Source organism: Chlorocebus sabaeus, chromosome 4 (assembly GCF_047675955.1).
Source record: "Chlorocebus sabaeus isolate Y175 chromosome 4, mChlSab1.0.hap1, whole genome shotgun sequence".
Lineage (NCBI taxonomy): Eukaryota > Metazoa > Chordata > Mammalia > Primates > Cercopithecidae > Chlorocebus > Chlorocebus sabaeus.
In genome coordinates this window covers 12,978,223-13,005,354 of record NC_132907.1, presented here as the reverse complement: position 1 = coordinate 13,005,354, position 27,132 = coordinate 12,978,223, and the positions used below count along the sequence as shown (strand labels likewise).

The following is a 27,132-nucleotide window of genomic DNA, read 5'->3' as shown; positions in this document are numbered from 1 at the left end:
ATTTCCTAAATAGTTGCATCAATTTTACTAAAATTAGAAGAGCCACACATTGCAGGTGCATAATTACACTTGCCATTAAACACAAACACAGATGCACACAACAAAATTAGATGCAATCATTTCATTGAGAAAAGAATGCCACTCCTTTCTCATTCTACATTTTTTATTTAAAAAATTAAGCTTTGATTTTTCTCAATGACTGAAGGATATGCTGTGTGTTATTTTTTAATATTTTTTTCCACATTTTAGGTGGGAATTAGTGATCAGGTTATTCTGGAACAATGAAAACTTTATCCAACAGTAGGCTAGGCTTCCTTCAGTATAGTCATAAAAATAATCACTATATCACAGTCAACTCTACATAGTAGACACTGCAAAAAACAAGTCTGCCTTCAACCCATCTTAGAGTGGCCCTTGCTATAATTTTACCTACTGTATCCAAGTAGGGAAAAAGACAAGGGAGGGTATTCATTCATTGGTTATGAGCCTGGCAGTATGGTCACACCTTTCATAGATGCCATCTTATTTCAGTGCTACAATAATCCCTTGATGTAATGTTGGCTCCATTTTTTAAGATGAGGAGTCTTGGGGTGGTGAATTCATAGATCCAGCTGATAAGGATAGCAAAACGCAGAGCTAGAAATTTGAATTGCAGTAATTTGGATCTAGCTTGGTATTTTACCTCCTGACCCCTGGGAGATAAGTTTTCTCTAGTCTAAGCCAGGCTGGTCATGTCACTGATATCAAATCCCACGGTATAAATCCTGTAGGCCTAAGTGAGTAAATTTCTTCTAGTGTTTGGACTTTCAGAAGACAGATTTTATGATGATTTACCTTAAATAAATTTTTCTGGGACATTGCTTTTTGTCATAGACTGTAAGACCATACTGATGTTTTTATTTAAAAAAATGAGCTTAAAAACTTAGAATGTTTTTCAAGCTAATACAACTTTGGGAATGATTAAACTGAATCCCACATCAGAATTCTCACTAGTATTAGTCCTGGTAAAAATAATCCATTGGAGTAGATACATGAATAAAGCTTTTTATTCTAGACTTGATGCAACTTTAGAGGTACCAAGACCAAAGTTCATCCTTATGTCATTATAATGCCTAAATCTTAGCAAAGATTCTGCTGATTAATTCAGTTTTCTCATGGTAGGATCATAATTTCATTTCCCTTCTTTCCAATTCTTATTACACAAACTTTTCAGGTTTAATATTGAATAATGTATTTTAAACTTTTTAGCTAGAGGATTAAGAAATAAAACCAGTTATATTTTTAAAAATAATGGTGATCCCTTAAAATTAGATTTATTTAATCCACTGTAAATAGTTCTGTGAATATTTCTTGAAACGGGGTCACTCATAGGTATAACTATTATATTAATATTCTACATTTCATTTTACTATCATGCTATCACTTTATTTAAATAGTATGTGGAGTATGTGGGTTAATGTAACAAAAGTTTCTATCAAATTGTAAGAAACTGAACTTCTTTCAGTTTCTCAAACATGCTATACTTTCTTTTACTTCTTGGACTTCACATAAGTTCTTCCTGGAACTTTTTTTTTTAACTCAATCTTCCTATTCCCACTTGTAGACACAACTAAATCCTGATCATATTTTAGGTTTCTGCTCAAATATCCTTTCTCAGTATATTTTCCTGAATTCCCAGGCCAAATCTCTGCTATATGTTCTAAGTAAGTCTTCTAATTTACTAGTATATACATTTTTATTTTATTTCTTGTTTATATCTCTCTTTATTGGCTACAAACTTCTTAAGGGCAGGAAACTCTTCTTCTATCTTCATTTCTGGACACCAGAATCTAGTCCTAGAATTCATGTGATAAATATCTGTTGCATTAGTGGTAAGTGATACTGAGTTGTATTACAAAAATGTTTAAGTTTGGTTAAAAATCTCAGAGGGTAGTGTAATAAAGTCATTGAAATGAGAACCAATGACCACTATTTGTTCCATTCCCTCCTGAGTAACCCGAATGATGATGTGTAATGATGCTGAACACCCAGCAGACCTGTCTCTCCTAGGGATGGCAACAGGGAACATGGCATGTCTGGTTCTTGGGACAGGTATGGGCAGATTCAGTCCTTCTCACTATGGAGGATTATTCTGCACTGTATCTAGATTAGATCTTAATAAGATCTAAAGTCTTAATGCACAACTGTAGACATCATACTTTCTTTCTCTGGATTCCCAGCAAGCATCAATAAGAATATAATAAGAATATTTGTTTCCATTTGCGTGATATCCTTTTCACTTTGAAAATAAGAAAATTGTGCTCCAGAAAAGGCAGATCTCTTGCCCGAGGGCTAACAATAAGTTAGTGGCAAAGTTTAACCTTTCTAAACACCAAAGTCAAACCGTTCTAAACAGCATATTTTAAGACATTTTGTTGAAGCCCAGTAATACCTTGTTGCCTCTGCCTAAAAACCTTAAGCAGGTGGGAATTTTAAGAAGTTCTGCATTGAGCATTGATATAGAGGTGATTCAATAAGTCACTAAAGACTTGAGGGATTCTAGCACAATACAATTGGAAAATTGTAAAACTTTAGCTCTGTGAGAGAACTGTTCTCATTTAGAGCTCCTGAGTGTTAATAGTCACTGTATTCGTATTAAACTGCATGTTTCCCTGTCCTATGTTTAGTTTCTGCATGTCAAGTAAAATATAAATGTTTTGGACAGAGAAGGTGACAGGGTTGGCCAAGAAGATTCTGCTTTCCTCAGTTCCTCTAAGGGAGCCCAATATTGTTCAGAAACAGATCAAGCTCAACGTGAAGCAGGAGGCATTTATTGCGCTCCTCTTCCCAACTGCCAGGGCCTCACAGGAGGTAACTTCAGGGCTGCGCTGCAAGGCTGTATGGGTTGTGTTTGCATAAGGGTACCCAGCTGAGAGGATAAGAGTGACTGAAAAGCATTCTGGGCTGCGTTCATCAAGGTATGCCCCAGCATCACTAATACACCAGAGGAAAGAACAGCTTTGCACAAATGCAGCCTATGGGTATGAAGTGACCCACACTCACTCATTTTCTCGGGCTGGGACATACCCTTCTTTCTCTCTGCTGAGCTACTATGATTGGACCTGAAAGTTCCTAAATAAAGCTGTCTCCTAAAAAGCATTAGTCGGTCACTTTAATGCTATTGCTCATCTCCCTATTTTCTTTGTAGTTCCATGCACATTTTGTTTACCAGTAGAAAAATAGTAAGTTTGATTTACTTGTCTTTGGTTAGAAAATAACTTATCCATTGCTTCTACTTTATTTTGGAGATATAAAGAAGTAGGTAAACTGTTTTCAAATCATAAAGAAAATACTACAAAATAAAATAGATTTCTCAAATATGTTTTGCTTTTATTTGACCTATTTTAAAAAACCTCCTGGAAAGTGAATATATTTATACAATATATAAACAGATTTCAGTATATTAAAAAAAAAGAATAAAACTTCCTAAAGAGATTTTATACTTTCCATATTTAAATCTTATTAGCATTTTAATTAATGACATTATTTATAAGCAAACACTCTTAAATGCTGCATTTTCCAGTTGCATTTTTTCCCCTAAGAGTGGAATAATGGGAAGAACACTGTAATTCCATGGTTATGTTTCCATAAAATTCCATGGCTGAACAAACAAAACAATTTCTAGTGGATAGACTTTTCTAAAATATTGTCTTTCCCATGAACTAAAAAATATTATTTGTTATTCTCTGCCTCTTGTTGATTAGTATGATCTGACAGATGGATAAAAAGTTGTCCATTAATGTGAACAGTGAGCTTAGAAAGAGCGAAAGGTGCTCGGATTCTCTTCTCTTTTCTTTCTTTTTTTTTGTTTTTGTTTTTGAGACAGGGTCTCACTCTGTCACTCAGGCTGGAGTGCAGTGGCATGATCTCGGCTCACTGCAACCTCTGCCTCCCGGGTTCAAGCAATTCTCATGCTTCAGCCTCCTACATCGCTGGGATGACAGGTATATGCCACCATGACTGGCCATGGGATTCTCTTCTCCATTTCATGCTCCTGAGTGACTCTCCTTATGTGGTAGGTCAGGGCCAGTCTGCATCCAGCCTATCTCCCAATTTCACACCTGTGTGCCAAATGTAGACTCCAAGGAAAAGGGGGCTGGGAGTTTTTGTATTTTTTTTTAGTGGAGACGGGGTTTCACTGTGTTAGCCAGGATGGTCTCGATCGCCTGACCTTGTGAAGTTTTATTCTTGGTTTTTTTTTTTTTTTTTTTTTTTTAATACACTGAAATCTGTTTATATATCACATAAATATATTTTCCAGGTGGTTTTGGTCCCTATTTCAATTTCCCACAAAGTCTCTCTAAATAATCACTTTGTCATAAATTATGGTGTGCTTGCTCTACAAACACAGTTTAAAGGAATATCTCCCACCTCTGCCTCTACCTTCTCCAAGACAATTCCGACAAGATGTGCTTCTTAAATCCTTTTTACATGGGACTTCTGGACTCTTCACTGAAGGGTTCAGCTGTGGCCAGCAGATGTCTGACTATGTATTTGCATCCATTACAAATACGCTGTTAGACCAGGATAGCTCTCCCAAGGGAGTACCTTTCAAAAGAAGGAAAGCTGGGCTTTTAAAACAATGGATAATCTCATAAGGGGTGCTGTTGGTGGTGGTAGGATGTCCCAGCATTTTTCACTGATAGTTAAGTAGAGCTGCTGTGGAAAAATCCAGGAGTCTAGATGGCTTTTGGAATATACAAAATAATCAGATTCAAAGCTAGGGAGACAAAGTGCCCTGTTTCCTCATTTATCTTTGACTTCTGATTTAAAATAACAGAGCCACAAGATTTTGGATAAAACTTGGCTCCAGTACTACTAATGTCTAGTTTCTATGTTAATAGTAACAAAGAGGCAGGGAAAAGAACTCACATGGGCACTTAACATCCTTCCAGACACATACAGGATATTTTATAGGCCTGATTCCACTCAGTCTTTCAACAGCCCTCTGGAATGGGCATTTACTATATTTCTCAGATGAAAAAACTATTGCCCAGGGGTAAAATGCCATTCCCAATTTCACATATGTAGTAGCTAAGGGGATTGAGATTTGTGTTCAAATCCTAAAGACTGTTTTGTTTTGTTTTGTTTTTTTAATTATATGAATCCACTGAGCTAAAAACAACCTTGAGGATTTTAAATGCCATACAGTGACAATTTCTACAAACTGTAGACAAAAGATCCCAAATGTCATTTAGAGTCATTCGGGGGCATTACTGTTACCCAAAGAGAAAATACTATACTGAGTTCCTATATAATAAAGGATACTGAGTTGATCACCTGAATTTATCTGTGGATCCAAAGGGTTCATCTGATTCCCAGCAATCCACTGAGCACAGGAGAGCCAGAATACAAAATAGTATGTTTTGCAGCAGAACAAAATAGAGATTAAAACTTTTGATGTGGAAGTCAATTTAAGGATATTTGCTTGAAAGTTAATAAACTATTAGAATTTTCAGTATCTATTTGCCGAGAATAGAGGCACAATGCAAAACAATTACAGATGAACAGTCTGCTAAAATCATTATCTATTGAACAAAAATCATCATTATATCAGCATCATAACTCAGATCAATTAGATGTACCAGGGAAATGAAGGTAAATGAAATGGAGTGAAAATAGGATTGCTGAATTTGGCAAAATAAAAGAAGAAATGTCCATCAACTTTGAATTTCAAATAAACTCAATTTTTTAAAAGTATAAATATATTCCATGTAATATTTAGTAAATGTTTATACTAAAACATATTCACCATTTATAAGAAATTTAAATTTAACTAAGTTTAACTGTATTTTTATCTGGTAGTCTTAAAGCAAATGCTACATACGGTTTTACAGGGAACCTAGTCATTCTAATCAATAAAATAATAGCTAACATTTTCATATCAATTATCCTTTAAGCACTTGATAAATGCTAATTTATTTACACAACCCTATAAAATAGGTACTATTATTCCCATTTAGAAAATAAGAATATTGAGACAGTAACAGATGGATTTGCCCATTGTCATGTAACTAGTGGCAGAGAAGGGATTTGAACCCAGAAGGTGCTGTTACAGAGTTTAACACTCTAACCATGTATCAGTGAATTCAAAATCCTACAAACCGCACATAGGTTGATAACTCTTGAAAATACTATTCAACACAATATTAACATGCACCATGCACTTATTTTACCCAAGGCCTCTTTAAAAGACAGCAACCGTAAACTTAATATTCCATCTTCACGGACCATATTTTCTCTCTTCAAAAGGTACTTCAGAAATTGGTAATACCTCATGGTCATTGTTTTTTGTTGTTTGCTGTTTTTTTTTTTTTTTTTTTTTTGAGATAGAGTCTTACTCTGTTGCCCAGGCTGGAGTGCAGTGGCGCGATCTTGGCTCACTGCAAGCTCCGCCTCCCGGGTTCACACCATTCTCCTGCCTCAGCCTCCCTAGTAGCTGGGACTACAGGCACCCACCACCACGCCCGGCTAATTTTTGTATTTTTTTTTAGTAGAGATGGGATTTCACCATGTTAGTCAGGATGGTCTCGATCTCCTGACCTCATGATCTGCCCGCCTCGGCCTCCCAAAGTGCTGGGATTACAGACGTGAGCCACTGCGCCCGGCCCTGCCTCATGGTCATTGTTAAGAATATCTGTCACTGTGTTACATATATCAAAGGGCAAAATAAAAAAAAGTGATTTAAATTTCATAGTTTAATTTTATATATATATTCTAGCCAGAGAACACTTAAATTACAGATACCAAAACAGATCTTCTTTCTCATAAATTTTAGATTTGATTCTATATATGGATGTTTAATATACTTTATTTCCTACAGAGTTAAGAGAAATTAAAGATTTGCCGTTGGATTTATTAATTTAATATAAGACCAATATAAGTTTGGATTTTTATCATTTGCATACTGGTACCATAGAATTTCTTTAACTTGGAGTGTCCTGATACTTTAATCTTAAATTGCAATGAGATTCATGCTCAAGTAATCTTCAAAAGTCAATATATCTAAGTAAGTGCCATTAGAATGGGACTTCAGGCCAGGCACAGTGGCTCACGCCTGTAATCCCAACACTTTGGGAGGTCAAGGCGGATGGATTGCTTGAGCTCAGGAGTTTGAGACCAGCCTGGGCAACATGGCAAAACCCGTCTCTACAAAAATACAAAACTTAGCCAGCCTTGGTGGTGTGTGCCTGTGGTCCCAGCTACTTGGGAGTCTGAGGTGGGAGGAGCTGAGTCCAGGAAGTGGGGCTTGCAGTGAGGCAGGATTGTGCCACTACACTCCAGTCTGAGAGACAGAGCAAAACGATGTCTCAAAAGAAAAAAACAAAACAAAACAAAAAACCAAGAGGTTGCCTTTAAATGAACATGTTTCAAACAATAAATAACCAATTCCTTTTTTCTTGAACATCATCTTGCACAAGAACCCAAATATATTTGTGCATAAATGCACATTTCTATGCCCAACACAGACCTAAAAACATTAGAATCTCTGGGGATAAAATTTAAGAATCTGTGTTTTCAGCCAGCTCGTGCCACCAACTGATTCTGATGCAAGAGGTCTCCAAACCATGCTTTGAGAAAATGACTTTGACACCAACATGTAAGCACATATAGGCAGCTGGTGGTGTGCTTTTTCCCACTGAGATCTTTAAAGCTGCTTTATTTTTAGAATTTTCCCTATTTCCCATTACAGAGCTTTGAGACAGCTTGTAGAAAATGTGTGTGTGTGTATATGTATATATATACACACTCACACACTTACATATATACTTATATGTATATACTTATATACATAAGTGTATATACTTATATACTTATATCTGTGTGTGTGTGTGTGTATATATATATACATATTAGTGTCACAGTCTAAAGTACTTTGGATCCATTACCTTGTATTACAGATTTTCCCACATCATAAGGCATATGCCTAACAGAACAGATGGGTTCTGTGGTATTTAACAAAGGGCCATCAAATCCTACAGCTTTGGGGATTAAAACTGTACAGTGCTTTTTTATGAAATAAACAAAGACTGAACCTTTCATAGGTGGTAGGATGTTAAGAATGGGGTGAAAAGTGACTCAGAGTTTAACTCAAATAATAGTTGCTCCATTACCCTTGTTGTTATTTTATTCATTTACCTTAAACCCTCTTAACCACATTTGGTTTTGCTAATTATGTTGCATATAGAATAGCAATAGTAATCATATACACCCAATGCCATAATGATAATACAACCTTGAATGCAATCACTATCAAATTTTGTTCCATACTTTATTTTAAAACTATAGGACAAGGTATCATAAAAATAGAAATTAATAATGTAATTAATAATGGTCATAAATATCACTTTGCTTTTATTTTCTTATGGTGGATAACCTTGTACAAAAACCTTCTTATCAATTTGCAATAGCATTAAAAAATAGTGCAAATGGAATTTTTTTTTTTTTTTTTTTTGAGATGGAGTCTCGTTTTGTCACCTAGGCCTGAGTGCAGTGACTTGATCTCGGCTCACTGCAATGTTCGCCCTCTGGGTTCAAGCGATTCTCCTACCTCAGCCCCCTGAGTAGTTGGGATTACAAGTGCCCACCACCATGCCTGGCTAATTTTTGTATTTTTAGTAGACACAGGGTTTCACCACACTGGCCAGGCTGGTTTTGATCTCCTGACTTCAGGTGATCTGCCCGCCTTGGCCTCCCAAAGTGTTCAGATTACAGGCGTGAGTCACCGCTCCTGACCTGACACTATTTTTTTATTGAACCTATTCTACTGAGTAAAAGTAAACAGGCACACCCCTGCCTCCTTTAAATTTTTTGATTTAAAGGACACCAAGCATGAGAGGAGAAAAACATTGGATACAGAAATCTTATTATTCAAAGAGCCTATAGTATGACGTGTTAAATCAGGAAAACCTGTAAGGCAAAAAATAATGATGCTCTCATAGCAGAGTTCCTGTTACTCAACAAGTGGGGAAGGCTACAAAATGTCTATTACTTATGTCTGGTGTCCCATTTTAAAATGGTGAACATCCGTTATGTCAGAACCTTTCATTGGAACCAGGAGACAGAAATTTACTTATGAACATAGAGAAATGAACATAGAGAAGGCAAAACCAAAGCATGTGAATATTTACAGAAGGACCAACTACAGTTTATATAAAGACAAGTGGTAGCGATGATCCTCTGTCACTTTAAGCAAGACAAAACTGTTTTAAAGAAAGTTAAATGCAGTTTAAGAAATGGGACAGAAAATTTTTACAACTTGAGTGACAAATAAGTATTTGTGTACTGTTGTAAACTTCTCTTAGGAACTGTTTCTCAGCAAGTAAAAGTGTTCATTTGTCACTTTCCTTGTTTAGAGTGGTCCATGCATACGACTCATTTTATTCACGACAGGGGTTTACTATTCCTTGGATATATCTGGCCTAATTTTAGCTTATGTGCACCATTCTGAAGATGAAATGATAACAATGCTTTGAATTCATTTAGGTAATTTCAAATGCTTGGTCTACACAGATATGAACCAAGAATTGATGAAATTGTTTGTTATATGAAGTAGGAACAGAGGCATATTTTGCATATATTGTGCTGTACTGAAAAAATCATGTTGATGCAAAAAAAAAGGCTGTTAAGTTTAAACTACATTTTACGTGATGTCAGCCATAGGCAGCCGTGAAGAAATGGAAGTCAACAGAAAAGGGAGAAACTGGATTTTTGGGTCAAGTTCTGCCATTTGCAGGATTAAGTCATGTAATGTCTGCACATTGTATTTTTCATGTTTTGAGACAGGGTAATTTATACAAATAATATGTACACATTATAGGTGTATATACATATGTACACATATTATTAGAAAGATACAGTAAAAAAATAGAAACACCCTTTGAAAACAACAAAGTGTTGTAAAAATACAATCTAATTATTACATGATATTCCAAAGTGGTTCTTATGGGATATTAGGGTAGTTATTGTTATTTTTATTTTATTTATTTTTATTTTTATTTTTTACTTTAAGTTCTGATATACATGTGCAGAATTTGCAGGTTTGTAACATAGGTATACATGGGCCATGGTGGTGCATGTATCAACACGTCGTCTAGGTTTTAAGCCCCACGTGTGTTAGGTATTTGTCCTAATGCTATCCCTCTCCTTGACCCCACCCCTCGACAGGGCCCCTGTGTGTGATGTCCCCTCCTTATGTCCATGTGTTCTCACGTTTAACTCCCACTTATGAGTGAGTACATGCAGTGTTTGGTTTTCTGTTCCTGTGTTAGTTTGCTGATAATGATGGTTTCCAGCTTCATCTATGTTAAAAAGCATTCCATGAAAAATAAGTTAGAAAATCATCAACTAAAAAAAGAGTAAACAACTCTCTTTCCTACAGGAATCTTAAGAGTCTTTACTATGTTAATATACATGGGAAAAATTAAGAATAACAGAGGATATAGAATTTACAAAATGTATTTCAGCCCAGAACCATTTTTTTGAGGGGGGGGGGGGGGGAGGATTTACTGCTTACCTTACGGAAGTAGTGATTTTCAGGATACATTTTGGAAAATGTTGATACGATTTATCATTCCGAGAGAAAGAGAATGTAACTTGTTTTAAAGGACTGCATTTTTAGGATGAAAGAGTGCCATATATGTTTTCCTAATTTGATCAGTTTAAAATCAAACAAGGAAAAGAAGGCCATTTTGAAAATTGGGTTTGCCATCAGAAGAACCCAAATCTGGTAGTGGAACTATCTCAATAAAGGGTCATCTGGGTAATGGAAATTTTGTGTTGGGATAGCAGTTTTGGATTCACAACTAGGACTAGGAACCAAGAGCTCTGAGGGTGGTGGAAAGCCTAAGGTGGAAGTCAGCTATGGCAGCAAGCTAGACCCACGTGTACTGAGAAGCCAGAAGCCAAAGTGGCAGCAGGTGGCACCATAAGAGCCAGGGCAGTTCCTGAAACTTCAACAGAGATGAGGGTGGGCTGCTGAAAAACAACCAATTACCCTTCAGAGGGCAGGCTAGAGCTGGAGTGCAAAGCCAAAGAGTAGATGTATTAGTCCGTTTTCACACTGCTGATAAACACATACCCAAAACTGGGTAATTTATAAAGAAAAAAAGGTTTAATGAATTGACAGTTCCACATGGCTAAGGAGACCTCTCAATCACAGTGGAAGGCGAAAGGCACCTCTTAGATGGCCACAGAGAGAATGAGAGAAGGAGGGCCAAGAGAAAGAGGAAAACCCTTATAAAACCATCAGATCTCATGAGACTTATTCACTACCATGAGAGAAGTATGGGGGAAACTGTCCCCATGATTTAATTATCTCCCTCTGGGTCCCTCCCACAATGCATAGGAATTATGGGAGTTACAATTCAAGATGAGATTTGGGTGAGGACACAGCCCAAAACCTTATCAATAGATAAACCAATCAACAGGCACCCAGCAAAGCTCAGGTAGAGAAGAAGTCATGGGAGGAGAGCAGTAAGACACATATCAGAAATTGCCAGAAGTAGAGGGCAGGTCAAATGGCAAGAGCAGCATAAAGATTCATTGACTGGGCCTGGGTAAGGAACCTAAGAAATTAGTTCAGAAGTTAAACTTTGGTTGGCTTTAACACTAAGGTCACAATCTCTTCTAGTGAAAAAAATGTATATCTATTTTTTAAAATATAAACTAATTCCAGAAAGTTATCACCCAGAAGCTGTAAGCAGATAAACGTGTCCTTAGTCACATCTCAAATAATCTCAGAGAAGAATCTTACCAAAGATCTATACAGAAAAGGCTTTGTCTAGGTCCAGAAGATACACTATGCTAAAGAATTATAATAGTGGCATAAAACGAGCAGACATTAGACATTTGAAAGTCACTTCACTGCAAGCTCCGCCTCCCGGGTTCATGTTACTCTCCTGCCTCAGCCTCCTGAGTAGCTGGGACTACAGGCGCCTGCCACCACGCCTGGCTACTGTTTTGTATTTTTAGTAGAGACGGGGTTTCTCTGTGTTAGCCAGCATGGTCTTGATCTCCTGACCTCGTGATCCGCCCGCTTCAGCCTCCCAAAGTGCTGGGATTACAGGCGAGCTGAATCCACAGAATCTGCAGAGCCTGGCAGAACCCACCAGGAGCTCTTATTCAAGACAAGGTAAGTGGCTAGAGCTATGCTGGTCAGGACTGGGCATTGGAGGGGCTTCCTAATCCAACAGATATCCCCTGAAAAAAAGAGTCACTTCAATCATTATAATAGTCTAGAAAATACTACGATAAAAATCATCTCATAGGCTTCCTGACAAGTGCTGAATCCCCTTTAGACAACTGACTGGCTGTGCAATCTTTAACAAGCTTGTCTGATTCTTCATTATAAAACAAACATAACTTAGCTCACAGAGAGGGCTGCTTTAAAGACAAAATGAGATTACTGATTACAAATGATTGTAATTTTATTTAAAAGCCTTTACAAATGCTCATAATATTTGAAACAGTATTCCCAAGCTCTAAATTTTACTCATTGGCATATTTTCAGTTCATATTTTTAGAAGAGAATGGTTACCATTCTTACAGCTATGTTTTGTTACTAAAAAGATAACTTAATATGTCACAAATGAAAATTCATTTGCACACACAGGAATCAGAAGTCATCTAATTTGCATTATCATAAAACAGGAGTGGGCCTGTTGTGCTCATGGAATTCTTTTAATTTCTATCATTGTTTTTCAATGGTTTCAACACCACTTCTAAACAGAAGCATCCAACATCCTACATTTCTGTTTCTTGCTTTTGGAATTTTGAATTCATGACAATTAGGGCATCAGTAATCATACATGCAGGCAGACATAATACTGAGTATGTCTTTCAGTTCCTTGCACATGGCATTGTGTTTTGTTATAACAGGTGCCTCAGATATACTTATTTTAATTCAAAAATATGAAGTCATTTCAAATAACCTCCAAACCATAAAACTTCTATGTATTTTTTAATGTACCACTGGAGCTTGTCTTTCTGAGATTGTACCCTGTATCTGGGGCTAATCTATTTCCTTCTCATTGTCACCAGAAACTATTACTTTGGGCCTTTTTCATGATTTTCCATATGTAAGTGCTTGTGTGTTAGTATTTAATAATTGCTTACTATATCTTACTTCCTAGTCTCATGGAAGTTTTTGTTGTCTAAGCTGTTTTTAGAGAGATGTAAGACACTAAACCAAATAAATGACTCAAAATTCGAATGGATGGAAAGGTAGGGGCAATACTTTGAGTATTAAGTAGACAGGTTATTCATTGTACAAAAGTTAACTTTTTATAGGTTTATTTGAAGTTTAGATTGCTATATTTGTATCATTAATTGTTATATGACCTTTTGTTAGCTTCATACTTGTGCTACATTACAAAGAAATCAGCTGGTGGTCTTGATAATTTTCTAATTTCTTTGGATTCGTCCAGTCATCAATTAGACACCAGAATTTTACTGGTGTGAGGGATTTTAAAAGGAGAAGACAGACTGGGACTGATCTTTTTGTGTAATGTCTCCATTTTACATAAAAAAGAAAGAACACTGAAGTCTCAGAGTATTGATATAATTGGTCAGCCCTCACATCTATATTTTGTGCCTTAAATTCTGCACTCCTTACACTACATTGATATTGACTGCACTTTTCTTTGTACTCTAAGTATTTTCTGTACAAATGCCCTATCAATTTTGTTTTGTTTATTAAAAGTTCTTTTTTGTAATTGGATAATGGGGATTCCCTTTGACATCATTCAATTATAAAAGTCAAAAAGATTTCTTATTCATGGTATGTGGTTTAAAAAATGAAACAATACATAAGGATGACTTATAGTCCTACCAAAGTCGGAGCATCTTTTGATTCACTTAGCACACCCCAACATAGATCAATACTATAGAAGAATGGAAGCTGTCTCACAATCATACACAAGTTTCATTACTTGACCTCTTTTAGATCTTCTTTTTAGGGGAACCCTTCATAAATGAGAAATATTAGAAATCAGAATAATCCTTCATATTGACAGATGTTTCCAGTGGCCTGATGGCCACTTAGTTTTGAAAACCTTTCCTTTAGTTCTCCTGTAAATAAATTGTTCAGAAGGCAAAGGAAGTTAATGGCTTTAATGAAGTTATCATCTTATGTCTAGAATACTCCCTTTTAAAAATCTGACATGATCTAGATTAAATAAGGCTTATTTAATTTGAAAGCTGACATTCAATTGATTTCTTACACATTTCCACAAAATTAGTATTGGAAGGAAAATCTGTAGAGTCAGATGTGATTTCGACAAAGGTCAACACTAAAATGTTCAGTCTACCAACTCTATTAATTCTACTAATTTGGTTGAAATACTATGCAGATTGCCTTAAATTAGCAAATGTCTTATGAGATAGACCAAAAGGTCATTTCTTGGGTGGGATTGTGACATTTTCCTTCCTGTTAGTCCTTTATATTATGTTGCCCTTTATGAAATCTGAAAAACGTTTCAGTAGATTTAATTATGAATAGGAAATTATCCATTTTCTATAGTCACCGCCAATATGGCAATGAATACACATGAAATGTATTCATTATAACAAAATTTGTAGTATTTTACTTTAAAATAAGTTTTCAGTTAATCCAAGTTAATTCTCTGAGTGCAGTTTTCTTAGTTCCGTGGACAAAACCAAAATGAATCAGTGTATTTCTTCACAATTAATAGCATGATCATTAGCAATGTCACTGCTCCTCATAGAATGTCTTTAAGCATCTTAACAATGTTTAATTTCAGTTTGTCTAATATGAGCATAAATAAAAAAAGAAATTAATATTTCTGTTGAAAGCCAGTGATAATAGACATAAAAATACATAACCGTTTTAGTAAAAATACAGTTGCAGTAGAGAAGATTGGCAAATGATAAATTACTCACTTTAAATTATTACTACTGGATAAAGAAGCTGAACAATCTGATGTTACCTAGATAAAGACATTTCAAAGTTTTTATGCGCCAATGCCAATATATGTAATTTATCAACACAACCTACAGTTGTGCAATGATCTAACAACATATTATTTTACATTTCATTCTTTTATTGGAAATTCCATTTTGGAGGAAGTGAAGAATACATATGCAAATCTTCATTTTTGATTAAAATTGGTGGTGTCTAATTCTGTTCTGAGGCACACAACCTACCAGAAAGGAAAAGAAGGGATCTATGCAATACTGGGTACCTACTGCATGCTTCCACTATTCTGTTATTTGTTTTATTTAATCCACCTTAAGAGCCATCACAATTTCTGACTTCTTTGTTTGGAAACTAACTACAGAAGCTAATAGTCTTAACCTCAAAACATGTCTGTGAGTTAAATGTTACTTTATTTTTATAACAAAGATTAATATCTAGCCTAACCATGAGTTAGGAATGTCCAACTAGGAGTACGGAATAATCGGCTCAGAATCTTTCAATTTCAATGTTGGTAAGATTTTCTTGAAAGTTAAAAACTAAAATTTGACTTTTGGGAGGCTTTCAGAAAACACAATGGTAGGCTTTATTGCTCAAAGTATTGGTTGAATTTTAAAGTTTTACAAAACATCATACACAGAGGTCTGAAAATGCCTTTGTTTACGGCTTGTTGAGGCCCTCACACATTTTCGCCATAATCAGATAGAAATTGCATAATAATTTTATGAATTGTAGCAACTCAAGAAAGCTAGCCAATTAGGTAGAATCACCTCTTAAAAAAAAAAAAAAAATCACACAAGAACATTTGCTTGAGAAGTTCCAGACATTTTGATCTTATAGAAGTGACTAGATGAAACATTAGAGGAATAAAATAACAGAATGTTAAAATGAGATTTGAATACATATGAATTCCCAAAAGGACACATAAGAATTCCTTCAACTGTATCACAATTAGGCATAAGGGAATTTTGGGGGGCTGAATTTACAATTGTACTGCCAGATATCTGATTAGCTTTTAGAAAAACCTATTAAATGGAAATAAAACTCTATTAGAGGGTCACGTTTTAGTTGGTATGTAAAAGACATTTCTTAAAAAAAATAGCAAGAGATTGATAATGAAGGAAGGGAATTTAAATGGCAGACATGGCTTTTCTTCAGAGGAGCTACTGCTCAGAACTGATGCATTTTAGTTAAAAATACACCTAATTCAGAGGCTGATTTTATAAATAAATTCAGGATAAAAATTGACCTCTATGTTACCTCTATATAAACAACCTAAAAAGAAAATCACCCCATACATTGTTATCTATGAAAATGTTAATCTTATTTTCAACAAAAACACTAACAAGCATAACAACATGCAGTTGAACAGATTATATTCTCTTGAGGGGAAAACAATAAAAAATAGTCACAATTCTGGGCTTTTTTCTTGGATGATGTCAGAAAATAGATAAGTAAAAGGAAAGATGTAAATTTACTTTGCCTTGGAGATTCTGAATATGTTTTGATGCAACAAAAATTAGACATATATTAGAAGAACTAGTCCTTGAATTAACAGAAAGTCTATTATCAACAGAATGAATCAATTTTAGCACGCAAGTGACTTTAAGAAGATAGTTGAAAAATCATCTTGAACAAAGTGTTAGATGGAGGCTCACACTGAAGATTATACCCTGATTCATGTAAAAATATTTAATTTTTATCTTTCCAAAGAAATGTGCCATTTGCAATCCCTTTATGTGGATGTTTCTAGAGTCTACCAACCTCCCGAGCTACTTATGGGATGTAAAATAGTTTGCTTTATTCCACACAGAATTAAGACTCACAAATAACATTAGCAATATGCAGCCAATCTAATACATGACTGGAATATTTACAGTCTTTAGAATATATAGCAATGAAAAATTTTAAATTGATTATTGTCAAGTCTAAAAAAAGGAAAGGAGATTTTCTTCCAAGTAAGAAAACTTCATGATGGTTATATATTATAAAAATTTAATTTCCTTATTAAAAAAAAAAAAGGCCAGTTCTTCAACAAGAAATTTTAAATTTATCTTTTAAATACTGATAAATTGAGAATATGTACCAGTTGGCCTCCTAAATTGGGGATCAAACTTATATGCTATGTTGGCTCAAACCAATAACTTGAATTATTTTTTGAATGAATGATTCATTCATTCATTCATTCAACAAATTTTTATGGAATGCCCACCATGTGGGTCAGTTAGATGCTGAACCACAAGTTAAGAAAGTCAGGACAGGCATAGTCTCAGCCTCTTGAAACAAACAGCTTAGCATAAAAACACAATTTCCAATACAGTGAGAAAATGGTATAGTGACAAAATTACAGAGGATGCAGTAGTATACATGAGAAAGATTTAAGTCAGATGTGGGCAGAATGGATTTGGCAGCAAAACCTTCCCAGAGAAAGGTATATCCGAAATGAAGTTGAAGGATTTAAATACAACAGAAGGCAGATAATGCTGTGGGTAGAGTCTCTTTCCATTCATTTCTTATAACAAGAGGACATTTATAAAGGAATGGGAAGAAGAAGATAGTACTTGCTTTGAGTACAAGCAAATTTAGAAGAGTAGGGTAAGAAACGAACTGGGGCCAAATCATGCAAAAACTCTTAGGCTATATTAAGGAAGTTGCACCTTATTCTGAAACAGAGGGAGTAATGAAGGGTTTTAAACAAGAGAGTAAGAGAATAATATTTACCTTTTAGGAAAACACACACACACACACACACACAAACACACACGAGTTACAACTTAAGAAATGAATTTTTAGAGAGGAAAACCAGAAATGGAAAAGCTGGTTAAGAGGCTTCTGTGAAACCCGGGTGAAAGAGGGTGGTAGCGCTGATGATAGAAGTAGCAGTGGCAATGGTGATACGAAGGGAAATGATTTTAAGATATTTGAGTCATTTTTCCACCGTTGAAATTATCAATACTTGCTAAATCAGTTAATGTGAGTGTGTGGAGCTGGTGAAAGAGATGTTAACAGGAAGATAATGGGGAGAAGAAGGGTGACCAGGAAAGGACATTGGGAAACATCTGCTATGAGGATAGAAGAAAATAGAAAATAGTGTAAGCTAAGCCAGATAAAAGCAATATTTTAAGCAAGGGGTAATATCTTAATGTCTTAAGAGCTTGAACAGTGTGTTGCTCACTTATGTGTCATCACTGCTTATTATGTTATATGATGCTTTCTAGATTCATCACAAACATTTGTTAAATGAATAATTTAATTTAGTTAGCATTGCTACTTATAAGGTTGGGTTCTGGGATGATATATTAGAAAACATACTCCTTACCTTCAAAAAGTTCATAGAACGGTAATACAAGAAAGACTTACATAATTATCCATAATGTGTGCTAGCTAATGACAGCTGAATAAAGCTCTAGATCAACAAAGAATGTTAACAGAAAGTAAGGAAAAAAGTGAGTATTTCTACTTGTGAGTATAAGAAAAAGTAAGACCAACTGAAGAAAAAAACTGAAAAAAGAAGCCTGATGTGGTGGCTCATGTCTGTAATCCCAACACTTTGGGAGGCTGAGGCAGGAGGACTGGCGGAGGCTAGGAATTCAAGATTGGCTTGAGCAACACAGTGAGACACCTATCTGCACAAAAGAAAAAAAAAATAGCTGGGTATAATGATGTGCACCTGTAGTCCAAGCTATTTGGTAGGCTGAGGCAGGAGGACCACTGGAGCCCAGGAACTTAAGGCAGCAGTGAGCTATGATTTCACCACTGCTCTCTAGCCTGGGCAACAGAGTGAGCCCCGTCTCAAAAAAGGAGAGGAGCAGAGAGGAGGGGAGGGGAGGGGAGGGGAGGGGAGGGGAGGAACTATTGCAAATTTCAGGTAACCTGATAAGAACCGTTACAGATTTAGCAGATCTTGTTTGATAGGGGTGGAATTCGCTATTTTAAATTGTTTTCATGATTTCTGGGAATGCAATGAACTACTACAGTTTTTAAACTCATGAATACAGCATAAAAATCAACAAGAACAGAATTCGTATCTTTCACTATAAAGTGATCTCATTACGGAATTGAGTTGTCTTACTTTTTGCCACAGAAGCCACTAACAAACCTGTGCATATTTAAACGTGCTCCACAAATAAGTGAGTTTCATGAAGACTGTTTTAAAAACCACTGACTGTAACCTTACTTCATTTGCAAATGATAAACTCTGCAGTATCTATGGTTTCTTCTATAAGCAAGACCTGTTTTGAGAATGTAATCAAATATCTTCATTGCTTAGCAACCACAGGTAAGGAGCTAATATATCATGAGTCATGATTCTATGTGAACAGTTTGCAGGTCAGTGGCATGATTTCAATGCCCTGTGGATTCCTGCTGTCATGCTTTCAAAGCCAATATTAATACAAAGTATTAGAATGGATGAGAGTTAAGATGCAAATGCTCTCCTAATCAATCAGTTGACATACACATAGTGTGATCTGGTACAGTCTCCTGCATCGAGCTGACACTAGCATCTACAAACCAACGCCAGTGTAAAAATAGCCCACAGATGTGGCTTCATAAGGAATTTGTGTTTTACCAATTTAGTTAAGCCAAAGATGAAGGCACATTTAAATTAGCATGAAGGTAACGACTCTGACACTCACCTAATCAACAGGGAATCTCCTAAGAAAGAGGAATAGTGGGTAGTTAAACAGTTTTGGAAAATTTTACCTGTAACCATTGTGACTGGTCATTGTGGCCAGAGGTCCAGGCATTCACTTTGCCTTGCTTGTCCAGTCGAGCTTTCCTTGGTTCCCAAGTGAACATGTCCATGTTGAGCGTTCTGAAGACGCTGGAGGCAGTGATCTGATAGTCTTGTATATGTCCTGATTTCATACCCAGAGGCTCAGAACAACCTGAAAGAAAATGAGAAGGGCTCCATGAGAAAAATAATTTATCACCCTGGAACTTTTCTGCATTCATTTTGGATAGGCAAGAGAAGATTAAACATAATACTATTCATTCCTTCAAAGAGAAAGCATCTAAATCCAAAAAAAAGCTATAATCAGAAATAAATCTGAAACAAAATCGAAAAACAAGATAGTCAATTCAAGCTATTTTGTCTGAATATATTTTGGAAAAATTGAAAACAGGACAATTTAAACTACTTTTCTGCGATAGATGATTTTGCAAAATGAAAACAATGCTGAAATGCTCTCTCCTGCCTCATTACTGGAAGCCTCCTGACTGCTACCTAGTTTTCAACAGTTTCATTTTGTCTTTAAAAATGGGACATTTTCTCACAAAGTATATTTGTTTTTCTTTTATTTGTTTTCATATTACTGCAAATGAAAATTCCCTCAGTACAAAGTCATTTTCACAAGCTGCTCCACTGTTGTATTCTAAACTGGACAGCATTTTGTTTTTCAAGAAATATGTTAATCTTTATCACTGATTCTTACAGCACCAACATCATTTCTTCTGTAAGACAGGAATCTAGTATTTACTGAGGGTATGCCATGTGCCAGGCATTGTGCAAGCGTAATCTAAACTAATAGATAACAGAAGATAATAAGACAATTCTAGCTAAAACCACCACTGAACAAACCTTTTAATACATTATTTTATTTCAATCATATTCAATAACCTATAAAGTTTAGGTATTTTTGTAAGATTCTCAAATCTACAGCATATATTTTTGAGTTTAATATGGTAAAAATTTTGGCCTGCCTGTCCTTGAAAAATTATATGTATGTACATATATTTGTGTGTGTGTACATATACACACAATTTCCCAATCTTGGATTGCAACTGTGACAAAATGCTCTTTACAGTTTTTGTGATAGAGAGCATGATTCTATCATCATACGAGCCAGGGACTGAGTCTTCTTTATGTGAAACTGTTAAATTTTGGTCAAGTAACTCACAAGGTAAGTTTGATCATCAAAGAAGCAAAGATGACAAGAGGACACTCCTCCAACCCGATACTTTCTCCTCACACTCTACTGTCTCCCATTTCCCAGCTGCGTGGCCTTGCCCTGTTATTTAACAACTTTCTACCTAAATTTTCTCATCTGTAAGATGGTGATAATAATAGAAACTACCTCAAGGAAGTGTTCCACGAAATTACTTAATAAACATAAAGTACTTAGAAACAGTGCTGGCACACAGCATTCAGTCAATGTTAGCTATTTGTATGATTTCTGTAAAACTCATCCCAACAGATGGCAGTGGTAAGTCCCCAAATATCAGCATATCAACAAGTACTCAATAATATTTAATTATTGTGTACAGTTTCTAAAACTAGACCTTTTTTGGAGTCTAAACTATAAAAGAGGTGCTTTAGAACTCTTCATTGATCAATAATTCTTAGCTATAACTAATTGCTTTCTGTCCTGGTCAATCTAAATTATTTCTTCCTTCTTGAGGCTCCCCATATTTCCCTTCACCTCCACCATCTAGGAAATGCATATCCTATGAAAACACGGAAAATATGACAAGGAGGGCTGCGTATCTTAACACGAGTGCATTTTGGTATAGGAGATATGTATCTGAAGCCTCATGTTAAAGATAGCTGTAATGCCTACCTGTATATTCTGGGTGAAAAAAAAAAAAAAAGTCGTAACAATTCTCTAAGAGTCTAGAAAGTTCTAACAAGCTTAATGGCAAGCTGTTTATCTTCAGGAAGTTAGTTTCATAGTAACATGCATTGTCTGCATTGAAAAATTCTGACTTGTTCTTTTATCCCCATCTTTGCCTCTACCTGCATACCACCTCGCAAGCCTTTGAAAACTTTGCTTAGTTTCCACGAGACACAAAGAAAGAGGAAAGGTAGTTGTTTCTTTCCTTTTGTGATATAACGTAGTATTGAAGTACTGGATAGAAAAAGAATGCCTTTACTCTGACCATTTCTGCTTAGCCATAAAATTCACTTTATACCCATTTTGTTGTCTAGTATTTATGTCAGAATTGCCAAATTATTGGTTCATAGAATGAATGGATGAGTATTCCTCCTCTAATTAGCGTAATAATCTATTTTATTCCAAACATTTTAAGTCATACTTCTTTCAGAGAATTTAGGAGTTGATCTTCAAAAGTCTCTGGGAAGAGATTATGTGCTGATCTTCTAGGCAGGGTGAAAGATTTTAGTAACAATTTGCTGAATACAATAAGGCTTTACAGTGTTCCACTGGATTGTGGGGAGTAGTTTGGTACATTACATTAGTGTTTATTTCCAAGTGTTACAGCTAAGCTCTCTGCCAATGTGCCTCATGCCACATATTTTACTTCTTATCCATATGATTTCATGCATATAAATTAATTAACTCTTTCACCAGCGTGGCCAGCACTTGAACAAAATGAAGTATTAACAATGAAATTGGTATTTCTATAATGAAGTGCTCTAGTTTTTTAAAGCAACCATTGAGAGATATTACTCTCTGCATGCAAGTTCAAAATCAATTTGCTGTGCTGGGAGATGCAGCACTGCTTCTTTTTGAAAAAATAAAACCTGTAAAGTGTCAGGTGTAATGTCTTGTCAAACTTGGAAGTAAAATATATTCACATCTTAGGGGTGTAACCATGCCATGTGTGAAAGACTGACCCTCATGAATCAAAAGACTGAAAAATTGTAGAAGGCAATGTTAAGCAACTAAAAACCATGTGGCTTGCAGCAGACCTCATCATATTGTGGCTTCCTCTTGATTGCTTTATGATAAATGGCTTAGGGATGACACTGGTCTGTGGTGATATAGTGACACGGAATACAAACACTGTACAGCAATAAGTCTGCTAAGATTTACTGAATCTTAATAACTGGAGTAAACAAACTGGATTAAATTACCAAAATAAGGAAAAGATCTCTGTTAGGAAAATTAATGGCACTAAAGCAAATGTTGATTGCTTCAAAAAATACACCAATATGGAATATGAAAATGTGATTCTTAAAATAGGTTCACTTGCTTGTACAAATTGCTTTAATTATTAAAATGTAATGGGCTTATTAAAAATTGGCTATTTAACAGTAAATTTTATTTACTTGAAAATCATTCCTTTTTTAGGCAACACAAATAAATTTAGGAAGAGAAACAGATATAAAGTATGCGCTTTAACCTATAGGCAACCTCTTGAAATGAATAAAAAGCTCACAGTTGTCTCTTTGCAGGGACTTGTTCTCCTATTTTTAATTAAGTGGTATTGTTTTAGATTTGGTAAGTGTTTTTCCTCACTTCAAGGTTACACTAAAAAGTGGAGCACACATGAACTTTTAGTTTTCTTCACAGTTATTTGAACAAAATAATTTCAGGCCACTGCGGCAAAGATAGTTTGTAAATTGTGATGCCAGACATATAAGAACAACTACCAAAAATATAATAAGTGAAATGCCTAGATACAATTTTCTATTTCATTCAGAATCTAACTATATTGAAATGGGGCCACTGTAAGACTCACACATTAGGTCTTCATCTTTACATCTAATATTGATGTTCCTGGGGGACAAGAATTATTTAACTCCGAGTCTTTTGACAGGTTTTCCTTGAGTTGGATAACCACTATCTGTACAATAAGCAGGTTGCTAGCTAAGAATGATCCAAGAATGAATTTATATTAGCAAACTTGGTATTGAAGTATTGTCCCCTTGGGAGGAATGATAAATTTACATGTTTCATAAAACCTAAAAAAAAGTTCTTATGGCAGACAGACAAAGATAAAGTTCTTATAGTAGATGGACAAAGATAAACTTACTCTTCTGTGTTATATAGCCTAACCTTAACTGCAATTTATGAGGTCGGGTAGATTCTAGTTCTTACTAAACTTTTGTCAGAAAACATAAATCAAAGTTATTATGCAAAACAATGAGATACATTTAAAAGTGACAAGTTTCCCATGAGAATTCCTTGTGCTTTCTTTGACCACCCAACAAAACACATTACTCTTTCTACATTAGTTCTGCCCTGTAGCATGTTTTAGAACTTGTTTATTCTACATGTAAACACACACTGGTTTTCCCTGAACCATGTTGTAGACAGTTTGCCCCAGAAATACATTTCTGTGGTTGTTGAATTTGCAGGTTAGTAACAGGCTACATACAAATATGCTTTTTGTTTTCTTTACAGAGAATACAGAAATAGTTAATTTGAGACTTACCCGACAGTTCACAGCCAAGAAGTTCCATTCGCAAAGTGCAATGTCTTCGACAAACTTGGGGATAGAGTCTTACATACTGAGCTTTTATGGGGGGTGTGAAAGAGTTAGCATATGGAGTGTTGTTATCAATGTTTCCACGAAACACCTGTGTAAAAACAATACAGAGTTTAAAATCATTCATTGCAACAGCTTCTTTTCCTGTTTTTACATATTGACCCTATCTACACCTTATCAGAAATAATTGTTCAAAGATCAGATTACATAATTTGGGAGTAGGGAGCATTTGAGAAGTGCCTTGCCATGAGCACTGACTATAAAACCCACACATAAAATCCTAATTAAAGCCATAAACCACTGTGGCTCATGATTTGATCTATATTCCACTGTGATGGTCTTGTCAATTTTAAGGCCAGTCTTTCAGAACCAGGGGAGTGCTCTTCTCTTTTTTTGAGAAATGGACACCTGAAATCCTTCAGTTTAATCTGGGACTGTCTGCCCATTTTGCTACTTAGTATTCGTACTTTTGCGGGTAGAATCCAGTCTTTACTACTGCTTCCTGATCATCCAGTGTCTCTAATGCTACGATTAGATTTATGATGCTTTAAGGTTTGACTCATCAAGATTATATCTTCATCAACCAGTCCCAAGTAACTGGATAATAGAATTCTTTATTAAAATTTCCAACCAAAAACTATGTTTGCCTCTAAAATTCAAGTACTATAATGTGTCATTGTAAATTCATTAAGGTTTATTTTTATTTTACCTTTCATGTAAACCTGATAATCCAAAAACCTTGTTTAAATTCATTTAAGAGGGTAATTTTAAAACTATTTTATATAATTTATTAGAGTCTAGTATAATGCTTGATTTTAAATGGGATGATCTCCAGTTCTGATATTTTTAAAATTAAAATTTTTGATGAAGAACTAACGAAAGAATTGGGAATATCATAAGAAAAGAAAAGGAGGTATTGAATATTATATCCAATACCTCTAAAATATTTTATTTTGCTAAGTAACAAATCTTTCTTCCAATATGAAGCATATAAAGATATATATCTCTTCTATCATTTATTGTTTTTCTTGCTTTTAAGATAATAGTTTTCATTAATATAATAGTTATTTCATTAAGAAGTGCGGAAATCGGCTGGGAGCGGTGGCTCATTCCTGTAATCCCAGAACTTTGGGAGGACAAGGCAGGAGGATCACGAGGTCAGGAGACTGAGACCATCCTGGCTAACACGGTGAAATCCCATCTCTACTAAAAATACAAAAAGTTAGCCGGGTGTGGTGGCAGGCGCCTATAGTCCCAGCTATTTGGGAGGCTGAGGCAGGAGAGTAGAGTGAACTCGGGAGGCGGAGCTTGCAGTGAGCCGAGATCGTGCCACTACACTCCAGCCTGGGCGATAGAGTGAGACTCCGTCTCAAAACACAAAACAAAACAAACTAAAAAGTGCGTTAATCACGAAAGCAATAAAAATGAAATAAAAATGTATCATTCAAATAAAGCTTAATTGTCATACAAAAGACTATGTCCATCTGTGTCAAAGTATTTGTAGCACCACCAATTAAAATATGTGAAAATCTTAAATGTCAGCCATTTTAAATTTATAAATTGGAGAAATTACTACTTCCTTCACCACACTAGCCCAATTAAAAACAAGACGCATCGGTAATTTATTTTCATCAACATAAATCTTCTCCGGAAGACCTTGTCATTTGATAGTCAATGATTATCAGTGACATTTTACTTTTAAATTAAATAGGTTAAATTACTCTTACCATGTCTTCATTGGTGCCTTTCACTTTGTACATTGCCCAAGTCTTTCCATCATTACTGTAGGCAATTTTGTAGGATTTTATATACTCTGGGCTTCCAATCCTCTTGGCTCCTTGGGTAATCACACCAGTAACTCTCATTTTCCTTTGCAAATTTATCTGAAAAGACAAGCATAATCAACAATAACCTTATTGCTTTCAGGATAACAATACTGAAAATACGAATTTTAGAAATGGAACATCGTTAATGCAGAAAAATAATAATATAAAAACTAATAATTTTCATGTAGTTTTTACAGATAAATGTTTACAATAGGTATATATTAAGTTTAGCTTAAAAATTCCTTTCTACAATGGAATACTATTTTTAAGTAAACAAATATTTGTGAACAGGCTTTGAAAAGGGCAATATGCCCCAAAAACATAAGTATAGAAAGCATCTGGTTTCTCACGACATGCAGATGTAACTTAATAAACTGAAAAATGGTAATATTCTCTTGTCAAAGTAATCTGTGTCATTAGTATAAAACTCTATTGTCAACACAACTGTTAATGTGTATAAACTGATTAAAGCAACAGTTCGCTTCAGGAGTAACATACATCAAATAAAATTGTTAATATTCTTCTCATATTTAATAGAGATATCTTTTTGACACTTAATATTTAATAACAATTAAATGCTACAATGTAGAAAAGTGCCTTATTCATATCCGATAAACATTAAAATTTCATATATGGTAAACATTAAAATTAAAATGCCTTTTTGATGTCTATAAAATCTTTTAAATATTGTTGATAAATTGCTATAAATCACCCTCTCGAAAAATATAAACCAGAAAAAAATTAAATATGTCATACCATAATATTAAGTTAATGACTCAGATATTATTTTCCAAAGAAAACCAGAAAATCTTCAGATTCATGTAAGTGATTAGAGTTTTCCACTGTAGGATGAGACTTTGAGAGTTAGCATTTGAAAGGGTCCAGGGTGTGCAAGATGAAAACAGCCACTCTCACCATTGTTTCTGAGTCTCTCAAAGTCTCATCTTCTCCATTGAAACCCCATAAAATCGTTCCCTTAACTATTTCCCACAAGGTGATTCTCAGTCTTATTCATATATAAAGAAAATCTGGAGTTTTGATGAGTATAATTTTTGTGTAAAAATTCTGGGCTGATGTTCCCTTTTTTCCTTGGACAATGCTAAGTGGATGGACTCAGACATCCAAGTTTGGTTTTCTCATTTCCATGTTCAGACATCA

At 35.2% G+C, this 27,132-nt stretch overlaps 1 protein-coding gene across 2 annotated transcripts in view; it reads right to left on the bottom strand.

Annotated features, from left to right (window-relative positions):
• Positions 1-27,132, bottom strand: part of EDIL3 (EGF like repeats and discoidin domains 3) — a 446,774-nt gene that overhangs the window by 96,877 nt on the left and 322,765 nt on the right. For both annotated transcript variants that reach the window (XM_007977476.3, XM_007977484.3), the window contains 3 exons: positions 25,876-26,031; positions 24,095-24,239; positions 19,679-19,863 (listed from right to left, as the gene is read on the bottom strand). In XM_007977476.3, coding sequence (XP_007975667.1) covers positions 19,679-19,863; positions 24,095-24,239; positions 25,876-26,031 — 486 coding nt within the window. The remainder of the gene's footprint in view (positions 1-19,678; positions 19,864-24,094; positions 24,240-25,875; positions 26,032-27,132) is intronic.